The sequence below is a fragment of the Pundamilia nyererei genome, unplaced genomic scaffold, assembly GCF_000239375.1.
Source record: "Pundamilia nyererei isolate P.nyererei 1_Seehausen unplaced genomic scaffold, PunNye1.0 scaffold00013, whole genome shotgun sequence".
In the NCBI taxonomy this organism is placed as follows: Eukaryota; Metazoa; Chordata; class Actinopteri; order Cichliformes; family Cichlidae; genus Pundamilia; species Pundamilia nyererei.
Genome location: NW_005187414.1, coordinates 4,683,454 through 4,695,236, shown reverse-complemented (window position 1 = coordinate 4,695,236; position 11,783 = coordinate 4,683,454). Strand labels below are relative to the sequence as shown.

The following is an 11,783-nucleotide window of genomic DNA, read 5'->3' as shown; positions in this document are numbered from 1 at the left end:
CACGGCTGTTGAAAAAGACGGTAAATCATCTCTAAGAAAAGAAAGAAAAGCGCTTGCTAGAGATGCTTCAATTTGGAAGGACAGATATTCTTTGTGACACAATGTGTCTATGATTTATTTCTATTTTTTATTAATCTACTTTGAATAAGAGGGGCAGATCTAAAAGAGCAGACAGCACTGATTGTAAATGAAGGCTATATTTGCATTCAGTGTTGCTTATCAAGTTCTATTTTGTGCCTTCTTGAAGTCTCATACACACACTGAATACATTTAGTTATTTTAAATCAGTATTTGAGATGTGCCTTTTTTATAGTATGTTCATGTCTGCTAGTTTATATTCGTGCTATTAAATCAGTACAGTGCACTTGTCATATCTGCGTAAACAGCTCACTGATTATTTACTGTTTGATATTACTTTACAGTAAATGTGTTTTCAATTTGACACAATAACTGATTTCCTCCCCCAGATGGAGGCCTAAACCACGAGCCTGAGAGTTCCCCCTCCCTGACAGAGTTTGGAGGCGTGTCAGAGCAAAGCTCATTAGTAGTCCAGACGCACTCTCACCCACGGGCTTCAAGCCCCCCGCCCATCCTCCATGACTTACAGCAGTCAGACAACACTTCCTATGTCCTGCTGAACCTTGCAAAAGGTAAACGAACATTAAAGGGACGTCGTTTGTCTCTGCCAAAGTCTGAATTATGTTTTTGCCACACTTGGCATCCATGTTCTTTAGTTCAAATGCTTGAATTTATTTTTGTGACTCACGATTTCTTCCTTTGCAGGCCAGCAAAGTAACGTTAATCCTTTGGTTCTACACTCACTGGCCACTTTGTTAGGAACACCTGTTCTACTGCTTGTTAACACAAATATTTAATCATCCAATCACATGGCAGTACCTCAGTGCATTTGGGCATGTGGACATGATCAAGACGACCTGCTGGTGTTCAAACAGAGCAACAGAATGGAGAAGAAAGGATAAGCGACTTTGAATGTGGCATGGTTGTTAGTGCCAGCCAGGCTGATCTCAGTATTTCAGAACCTGCTGATTTGCTGGGATTTTTCCCCACAAAACCTTCTCTAGTGTTTATTGAGATCGACAGACCACGTGACTTCCGCGCGTTGCATTGTAGGTACGAGTGGCAGCAAAATCAAAACACTGCATCAAGCGCTAGCATTTCCAGCACCGGTAACCATTAATTCTGCATTAACAAAGACGGACTTGACGAAAAGGCAAAAAAAAAAAAGCACAAGCAAAAAATCAAAGGAGTGAAAGCGTCAGACCCATACAACCATACAGAGTGGACTAAAGACGTTAGCGTGCTGCCCAACTTTCATCATGCACATATTTATAATTATATGGTCCTAAGTGTGAGTGCAACACTCACAAAATGTTTAGTAACTTCAGATCCCTGCAACAAGCCCAGGTCCAGTTTACTTTTACTGTTGTAATTTAGTTTTTTCTTTATCTCCTGTACAGGCCAACGCAATCTATTTGTCATTTCACAACATTTTCAGATCCAATAGATATAAAACAAGTGTTTCTTAATTCATTCAATTGATTGTCTTTATTTATAACTGGCATTATTGTTTCATTCTATTATAGAGTCTTATAAGAAAGAGGCAAAATTGTATTCCATCGTGCTTTATTAGCTGCTTCAGTGAAAAACAAATCAACAATGCAAAAAAAATAATAAAAAATAACCAGATCAAAACAACATACTGGAAAACAGTTATTCATCACTTGATTCCTTCAATACAACACTTGGACACATATATGCAGACTTTTCGTGGCTGTTTTGATCTCGCTCTCTCTCTCTTAACCGATCAAATCTCGCTGTGGTAGCAGCTTTAAACTCGGTCTGACCCAGGTTGATAGAGGGGGCCCAGTCTGGATCACATTCCAGCATTTTGTAGGCTGGTTTTCCTACAAAGCACAACAAACATTAGCCCGCAAAGCCACAGTGAACAAAGCAGCATAGCACAACGAATTAAATTCAAATCAATATAGACTTATTTGTTATCTACATCAACAATTATGTTACGATAAATTACGTAATAACTGCAACAGAAGACTTGCCTTTGTGGAAATGCTTGGAGCAGACTAACATGTGAGCTGGAGTGTTCTGAAACGTCATATTTGGTCTTCGAATGGCTGCAATCCAGGCCATCCGTTGGCTCTTTGTTACTTCGGAAACATGGCTTGAACAATTTTTCTTCCACTACAGAATCCGATAAAAAACGATCTCTTTACCCGTCGGCTTCCCGTGGCTGTCATGTGACCGGCTATTGCAGTTAATAATACAACAGCTTCTTGCCATTCTTTGTGTTTCTTTTTATTGCTGTGTGACTGTTTTCTTGTGAAAGCCTGCGTGCGCTAGTACCGCTTGCCACTCGTACCTACAATCCTTTGCGGTTTTGACGTAACATTTTCGATCTCTATAGAGAATGGTCTGAAAATATCCAGCAAGCAGGAATTCTCTGGGTGAAAATGCCTTGTTGATGTCAAAGGTCAGAGAAGAATGTCCAGACTGCTTCAAGCAGATAGGAAGGTATCAATAGCTTAAATAACCACTCGCTGCAGCCAAGAGCAGAAGAGCATCTCTGAAAGCAAAACCTGTTGAACCTTGAATCAGATGGGCTACAGCAGCAGAAGACCGCACTAGGTATCACGCTTGTCAGCTAAGAACAGGAAAACAAGTTTGCAGTTCACACAGCCTCACCAAAATTGGACAATAGAAGATTAGAAAAGTGTTGCTTGGTCATATGAGTCTTGATTTCTGCAGCGACATTCAAATGGTAGGGTGAGAATTTGGAGAAAATAAGATGAAAGCATGTGTCCATCCTGCCTTGTAACAGTGGTTCAGGCTAGTAGTGCTGGTGTAATGGAGTGGGGGATATTTTCTTGGCGCACTTTTAGCCCCTTAGTACTATTTAAGTATCATTTAAGCTCCACAGCCCGCCTGAGCATTGTTGCTAATCATGTCCATCCCTTTATGACCACAGTGTAGCCATCATCTGATTCCAGGAGGATAACGCACCGTGTCACAAAGCTCAGATCATCTCAAACAGCTTTCTTGAACCTGACGATGAGTTCACTGTACTCGAATGACCTCCACAGTCACCATCTCTCAAACCAGCAGAGCATCGCTGGGATGTGGTCGAACAGGAGAATTGTAATCTGCAGAAGCTGTGCGATGCTGTCATGTCAATATGGACCAAAATCTCTGAGGAACGTTTCCAACGATTTAATGAATCTGTGCCATGAAGAATTAAGACAGATCTGAATCAAAAAGTTGGTCCAACAAGGTGTACCTAATAAAGTGTCCAATCAGTGTGTATCTTCTAACATTTGCTTTCTATATAAAAAAAGAAATATTACTGTTGACAAGCAAAGTTTCATATAAAAAGTCTAAATCCCGTCTTGTGTCTGCACTTTCTGTCTTCCAAATTCCCCACACAGCGCCAAAAAGAAATGGGGTGACACATTTCCATTCAAAAAAGAAAAAATATTTTGGCTTGAAGAAATGAGCCTTGGCAAGCACATTCTCTTGGTTCATCAGGCCTTGGCAAGAGAGTCAAAAAATTAATTTTGGTCTCCTCACATACACCTTTTGTGCAGCGCGCTGTGTTCTGTCTGTGATTCAGTGAGACGTGATGGAGAGACGTTTCACTGGACAGAATTACTTGTTTATCAAATGTACTCAGTCCCTGAAGAAAGGATTGTCATGTTTTCTTATATTTCTATTTGGGTGTCTGTTGAAAACTTCCTCCCGCTTGCTTAGAATAGAGCAGCATTGGAAGAACAATAATAAATAAATAGAAGTGACCTAGAGCGTCTCAGAGATATACTGCAGCTGTCTTCTATTTCAGTTACTCTCATCCTGACCTTTTTCTTTTTTTCCCCCCCCTGTCAGGCATTACAGCCTCCTCAGAGTCCCTGATCTTCGCCGCAGATGGCGCCGGGGATGATGAAGATGAGGGGGTCCCATCGGGGGACTACGGAATAGATGGCAGCGCTCCCTGGTATCTGCGGGTACAAGAGCTGGCACATGACAGCTTGATCGCCGCCACACGGGCTCAGCTAGCGAAGGATGCCAAGGCCAGCCAGGACGCCAGAGCTGCAAGTGTCACGAACGGTAAAGAATTCTTCCAGGGATCTTTTACACCTTAAAGTTATGTCAAATATGCTCTTTTTGAAACAATATTAAAAAAACACTCATTGGATGTGAGCGCTGCTACTGGTGTGTGCTCTGTAGGCAGCTATTTGGGATTTAATATCAAGTTTAAGAATAAAACTGGGGGGAAAAAACCAAGACGTAACGGCTGTGTAGAGGAAGCGGCGTATATTTTGGTAGCAGGCATCAAAGACAGAAGAGAAATGAGGTCAGTGAAGAGATGAAAACGTGGTGTAATCAGCTCTGACTATAACTGGGTCCCAAAATTCTCGTCTCGAGTCTCCCAATCAAAAGGAATTTGTAGCTTTGTCTTTGACTGATGTACAAGTGCGACGGCAGATATTTAGTAGAGCTGTAAATGTCACAATATAACGAAGCAGTGATCAGAATCCAGCTCCCGTGGTTATTTTATGTCGCTGATGATTTAGTAAAAATGTGGGGTGGCAGGAGGTCAGGCCTGGGGACACACATGCGATCAAGCCATTAGGAAGATGTTATATTGCAGAAAATAAAAATAGCTGATGGTTCTGAAATATTGTGTTTGCTTTATTGCCAAGAGTTATATAAGTAAATCAATATCACTCATGTCTGCACAGTAAATATAAGCGAAGAACAGGAGCCACTTAGATGTGCACAAAGAGAAGAAGTGGGAGGGACAGAGGCTCGATGCTTCACAGATTATATCTTATTTGTTGAACTTGGTTCAGAAACCAAAGTGTAAATCTGCCAGCAAGTGCGGTTATAGCCAGGAAATTGTTTAATAGCTGTTAACCAAAACCTGTTACTGTATATTCATCAACTCCTTTTCAATACAGCATTCGTTAAGCTGTCATAAAAAAAGGCTGTGGTGGCCTTTGAGTCTCAGCGGTCACAGAATCCAGTGTGACAACAGCTGCTGGCTGTAGCCTCATGTTTCCTCTCTTCTTTTCAACTTTCTACCATCTGTTTGAAAGTAATGCCGACGCTACACTTAGAAAAATCTCTAAATGGCTATTAAACGCTCGTCCGGGTCTCGCAAGCTCAAACTGCTTTGATCGTCGACTTGTTTACCGTCCTCTCCCGCATTGCGTCTCGACCTGTTGCTTATTTAGCGGCGTCTGTCCACACGTTTATCTTATCTTACTGTAAAGCCTCTGCTCTGATCTGAAACAGACGCTCCACAGTGCTGCTGACCCGCACCAGGAGTCAGGACTACATCGCAAACCATTTTAAGTTGCCTCCACAGGCTGCCTGTTAGATAAAGCATTTACCCATGACATTTAAGGCTCCATGACTCCTAGCTACATCTCTGATCTTTGAACCCCCCACTTCTGAGTCGAATTGCAGCTGGAGGTCCATGTTGAAAAGTGATATGGGAGTGTAAGAAGTTTACTTCATATCTCTGCCCAGCCCCGGGTTTGTTTCCTCCCATCTTGACCTGACTGGGATTTATTTGACATGTTTGTGATGATGTGCACAAACAAATCAAGTGGTAACTAGAAGGCATTATTGTTTGTGCTGTGTTTTTTTGTGTGTTGAAAATAGATTTTCAGGTAAAAAGGAAAAGCTGTCAAGTGTCTTAAAATCTGCACTTTGTCTCTTAAAAGTGGTTATGTTACTCCGTGCATTCTTCTTTACTTACAGGTTTTCACATAGTCCAGTTTAGGTTCAGATACACTCTTTTAATACAGCTGACATTTTTCAGCAGTTATCTTTGACTTTGTTGTATTTGTATCAAGATCAAGCGAGAGCAGCTAGTAATTCAGCCGTGTGAAACAAGCCCTTCAAGGCCACCCTCCCCTTCTTTGGATTGACAGATCCTCAGCAAGATTAATTGCTTTAGCACCTTCATCACCTAATGCCAGGGTCTTTAAGCTGCTAATTGATCAGTACAGGAAGCAGGCAGCGTGTTGCACAGCACTGGTTTCTTCTTCTGCTTCAGATTCTGGCTGTAAATGTGACTCAGGATCAGGGACAGCTGGCTAGCGCATGTCCTCGGATCTTTGAGGCTGATAGCAACAGGAGTTTCTCCAGCTGTCTCCTGGGCAGAAGTCAAAGTCAAGCGGGGGGTTTATCAGACATATGGGGGTAGTTTGATCCACAGTACTCACTTGGGAGGGGAGAAGTGCAAAATCACTGAGTGTAGTGGAGGTTTGTGATGCAGGAAGGCAGCACAGGGGCTCTGAATCTACTGCATCTAAATCTAACTTCCATCAGATTAGATTAGTTTCTTTCAGCAGCAGGATATCAGTTACAGGTGCTTTACAGCAGACACCAGCACAAACTAAACTGTAGCAGATAAGCGTGGAGTGTGGTCGGGTTAAATGGGACTGATTTCATTCATCTCTGAGTTTTGTTTTGGTTGCAAGTCTCAGTCAGTAACCAGTGATTAGCTTTTATAGAGGTATGCTCCAGAGGCCGGGGACACTCTCGCTGCTGGATTGTTTACTGCATCACCTCGCTCACTTTCCTCTTCCGGTTGCCTAGGTGACCACACACACAGTCTGATAGCAGACGGAGACAAACGAGACCTTTCTGCCAGAACGAGCCGCCCCCTCTCCAAGCAGATGCGCTGCTCGTTTGAGGGCTGCTGCAAGACGTTCACCTGGCCCGCTCATTTCAAATATCACCTCAAAACACACAGGTAACGCATCGCACAGACAGCACGGGGGGATTGTGCCTTGTCCAGCAGTGGTTCAAGCATAGGGGATGTTGCTCAAGTGTGCAAATTCTGATAATGTGGACGCATTTTTCAAATTAGAAAATAATACAGCGTTGTTGATGTACACATTTCATTACACACAGGAACGCGTGCACCAACTGTGAAATGTGTTAATAGAAAATTACATGCCTGTAATGTCTGTAAAGTATAGATACAAGTCAGACAAAAAGATTCAAGCAGCTAATGTAGACACCACAAAGTCATACTCTGTAAGCTAGAGCCCAATATGCAACAAAAGTGCAGAAAAGAACAAATTTGTGTGTATCATGGTATCTTGGTTATTTGTTGAGCTGTGTAATGCCAGAAATTAGTGTCATTTTTAAGTTGTAATGGTGAGCAATCAAGTCCTCCTGAATGTCTTTGGTTCCTGCAACTTTAATCTTCATGTTCTAGTATAAGATTTGGTGTAAGATGTGTAACAGGCTGCTCTCCAGACACGTTCTGCCCTCCTGAAGTACCCTCAAGGGCAGGGTGAGCTCGATCTTCAAGCTATTCTGTGTGATGTTTTTCAAGTACAAAAGGCACTAGGTTTGTTCAGCAGTTGTAAAATGTAAGCTGGAGGTGTTGGCTTTAAACTGCACAGGTGTTTTACAGCCACAATGAAAGGAGTAATGGCAGCTCAGGAAAAGGTTCCTGCTTTATTTGTTGGGGAGGCAGAAAGACTGTGCAGGGAGCAGAAAGCACTGCTGTGCAACAGGAGTTTCTCCAGCTGTATGGCAGGAGCTCTGTTAATACCAGCGTAGCAGATCTGTTTGAGGCTACCCCGTCTGACCTTGTGGCGGGCTTTAACCAACGAAGCATGTGCACGAGAGACGTCGAGGTTTGTTTGTCATCTTATCTCGGCTCGCAGGAATGACCGGATGTTCAGGTGCGGCGCAGAAGGCTGCGGGAAGAGTTTCTACGTGCTGCAGAGGCTGCAGGTTCACATGAGGACTCACAATGGCGAGAAGCCCTTCATTTGCAAGGAGACGAACTGTGGCAAGAGGTTCACCACTGCTGGAAACTTGAAGAACCACAGACGCACACACACAGGTGGGGAAAGCAGGACGGACCCCTGCATTTAAAAGCCCAAATGTCCTGGAAGCAATAACTAACTAAGGCCATTTGACTCTGCTCATTTAATGCTTCCTTGGCAGAGTTAATGCTGGAGATTTGAAGAGTCAGCAGCACTGGCCCCTCCATTTTACTGCTGCAATCAGTAACACTACTCTGTCATATTTTATTTAGGGTGGCATTAAGGTTTCTGATGGCGTGCTCCGCAGTCAGTTAGGTGACCTGTGCTTAGTTTCCGCCTGTATATCTGGAAGAATGAGCCGTAGCTGACTTATCTGGGTTATTTTGGTCATCGCGGCTTTCAGAAACGACAACAACAAAGCTGCAGTTTATTGTAATTTCCAGTGCGTCGGGGCCATTCAACGCATCCCTTTGAACGCATCCGCATCTGATACTTTCTGCAAAAATAAGAGTTTAATTGGGGCTTTGTAATGCGGAGGTAAACAATATGTATATTTGTGGTGGGTGGCTGCTTTCAGGAGAGAAGCCTTTTCTGTGTGAAGCAGATGGCTGTGGGCGATCCTTTGCAGAGTATTCCAGTCTACGAAAACACATGCTCGTGCATTCTGGTGAGTGGGACAAGTTCACAGCTGCGCAGCAGTGCGCTCCTTTGTAATTAGTGCGCTACAGATAAAGTGTAAAGTAGTGCGCCTTGTAGACGGCGTCCTGCAGCAGTTCAGAAGAAGAATAAAGTTTTGCTTGGTGTCTGTGTGCGTACTTCCCAGGTGAGAAGCCTCATGTGTGTGGGATCTGTGGGAAGACTTTTTCTCAGTCGGGCAGCAGAAACGTCCACATGAGGAAGAGACACGGAGAGGAGGGACTCAGTAGTGAAAGCAGAGAAACAGGTCTTTCTCCCTTTGTCTGTCTTACTCACTCACTCACACACACACACACACACACACGCACACACAAACACCCACCCAGTGTGGTGGGTGGATATGCTAATCCTTGGATTATGTAGCTTCAAGCTGCCCATACATTTTAAAGTCTGCATAGAGATGGTGTTGCTTTAATTTACATTTAGGAACATTTCTTGAATTGTTAATGACTTCTAGCACTTAAAAATGTATCATTCACATTTTTATTCTTCAGGCCCAGTAGCTGAATTGTTTTAGAATGCACATAGCTTCAAAAAAAGAAAAAGCAGAGAGCAAAACGCTGCTGCAGGGGGAAAAAAACGAAGCCTGTTGGGCTTTTTGTGATGGGGTCAGATCCTCTAAGAAGTCTTTAATCACCAAGTTAAAATAACATCATCTTGCTTTATTGAAATGCATTCACCTGCTGAGATAATTGAGTGAATATATACGGTTAATCTTCCAATACAGCTGAGGCAAATTTACACAGTCACTCCTGTCTCTATTTTCAGTACCTTTCAGATTAAAAGGATCGTTCATTGAGCTTTTCACATTCCAGCATCTGGAACAATTGAACAAAATAAGCTTAAATTCATTTTTAGCATGAAACAATGACAGCAGACAGCACATTTGCCTCCTTGTCACATCTCTGTAGCAGCAGGGAAGCACAGCAGCTGAATCACCGCAGAGGAAACGCTGCCAAAGCTCTAATTATAAACAGCAGATTTATTCGGGTCAGCCTCCCCAAAGAGGCCAGTCTTTTGTAAAAGCAGTGCAAAGGAAGATGCAGTTGCACAACAGCCTGGTAGTTTCTGTTATTTATACATGACAAGAGCTACTGGATTAATTATTAAATTGAGTGTGAATAACTAGAATAAGCAAACAAAAATCAACATTTATACAGAATGCATTCTAGAAATCTAGATTCCAGTTTTTATCAATTATTTTTTAACTTCAGAGCATCATTTTCTAACCAGCACTGGCCTGTGGTGATCACACCGAGGCTGCAGGTTGAGTCCTGGTTTCTATAAAGATGACGGATTACTCTAAATGTGCTCTCTCTTGTGTTGAGGTTTGGGAAAAACAAAAAGTTTGATGTCTGTGTGCAACTGACAGGAGAGGCTCTGACACAAAGCAGCCTGCTGGAGGCAGACGGTGAGAATGGAGACAATATGGTCACCATGACAACAACTGTGGAACCCATGAATCTCCACCATGCCATGCTGAGATCACCAGGTAGGCGTTTGAACAAGTATGACAGGAAAAAAAGGCAGTTCATAAAGAGTGGATTTAAAAAACACCTAACACATCTGACAATGCTGTAGCCCTGCAGTAAACTCATTTGGTGAAGCTCATAATGTTCTGTTAATGTCAGGGATGCTGAGTCAACTTGTGGTGTCACTAATGTCCCATTAAGTGTTTTTCAGGGAATGAGTCTTTTGATAACGGCGGCTACACTCAGGCTGTGTAGACTTGTGTTTGCTCGAGTTTTCATGTCTCTGAAATTTCACATTTAGGCTGTTTCCAGCAGTTCAGCTGGCACTCTTTGCATTGTACCTGTTAAATAAAATTAAAAACGAATTTGTAAATAACATTGATAACCTCATGCTGGTAATAATAAATTCACTAGTGTAGCACCGCTGCTTGCATATTATTTTTGTTTTGAGTGTTCGCCCACCTCTCAAGGTTTTGTTTTTTTAACCAATCAGCCATAAAATGCTGATGCGGTATTGTCATCACCCCGCAGCACAGGTGGGCGATGTGGACACGATTACTCAAGAACAAGGCGACATGGGATTCTAAAATTCATCCCATAGGTGCATCTACCACAACTCTTGGACGAGTATGAAGTTTAATGACCTTGACCTCAAGATCAAGGTCAGAGGTTAAGCTTTCAGAAAATCATCTGAGCGCGATAACTCAAGCAGTTATTGCACTGGTGGCTGCCAGTATTTTTTTTTTTTTACTTGGTAAACAAGAAAAGACTGCGATTCAAGCGCCTGTGTAAATGGTTATGGGACTGTGTTGATGACATAGTTCACATAAGCAATGACCAAAGTGTCAGTGCCAACCATAGCTTTCAACTGTTTATCCAAAATATAAGAGCTTGTTCCATCCTTCTGTGGAAGGAGCTTGAATTTATGAGACAGACTCACTGCTTTAAAGATCAAACTTAACACTATTTTTGATAAACCTTATAGTTACGTCTGGATCAGATGACCTTTGCAATAGGTCGAGGCTCCTGGGGGCTTCACATAATGCACTGTTTCTTTTTCACTCTGTTTATACACATCCTACATTTAATCATTAGTTCTTATTCATCTCTGGATCTCTTTATTTGTCCGGTCTCTCTCCCCTGATCCCCAGCCAGTCACAACAGATGACTCCCCCCTCCCTTAGTCTGGTTCTACTTGTGGGGTTGTTTTTTTTTTTTTTTACTCTCTTTACTAAAAGAGAGTTTTTCATTCTCGCGGTCTGATTTTTGGGTTTTTCTATTACTGAAGGCTCTTTATCTTACTATATAACGTGCCTTGAGGTGACTGTTGTTGTGATTTGGTGCGATATAAATAAAATTAAAATTATTTGAACACTGAAGAGCCAGGTGATGTAGTTCAGACGTGTGACTGGGAAGCCTGGAAACATCCCAGCTGCATACAACTTGTATGTATTGCAGAAATTCCAGAACGGCTTCATCAGCACAAAGGCTGAAAGTGCTTGGTTTGATTTTACAATGTCTGCACCTTCATGTTATTTTAAATACATACAGGGTGAATAACATCCTCTTTGAACTTTCCTTTGTGTTTGTGTAGGCTCTGCAGACTCTGTGGTAGTTCTCTCTCAACCGCATGAACTGGTGACCATGACAACGGAGGGCCATGCATATGGAGAAGATGTAGTTGCTCTGCTGTAGTCCACCTTCACAACAAACATCGCACACTGCGTGTTGCAGCAGCACTGGGCTGACTGCCACAGTGGACTACATATAGATATGTATCTGT

The 11,783-nt window shown here is 42.5% G+C and overlaps 1 protein-coding gene across 1 annotated transcript in view; it reads left to right on the top strand.

Moving 5' to 3' along the window:
- The window catches only part of znf410 (zinc finger protein 410), a 14,741-nt gene extending 3,005 nt beyond the window's left edge, over positions 1–11,736 (top strand). The window contains exons 5-12 of the mRNA XM_005724966.2: positions 468–650; positions 3,916–4,137; positions 6,643–6,799; positions 7,728–7,909; positions 8,410–8,499; positions 8,656–8,775; positions 9,901–10,020; positions 11,595–11,736. Of these exons, the coding sequence (XP_005725023.1) occupies positions 468–650; positions 3,916–4,137; positions 6,643–6,799; positions 7,728–7,909; positions 8,410–8,499; positions 8,656–8,775; positions 9,901–10,020; positions 11,595–11,695 (1,175 nt within the window). The 3' untranslated portion in view covers positions 11,696–11,736. The remainder of the gene's footprint in view (positions 1–467; positions 651–3,915; positions 4,138–6,642; positions 6,800–7,727; positions 7,910–8,409; positions 8,500–8,655; positions 8,776–9,900; positions 10,021–11,594) is intronic.
- The last annotated feature ends 47 nt before the right edge of the window (positions 11,737–11,783 follow it).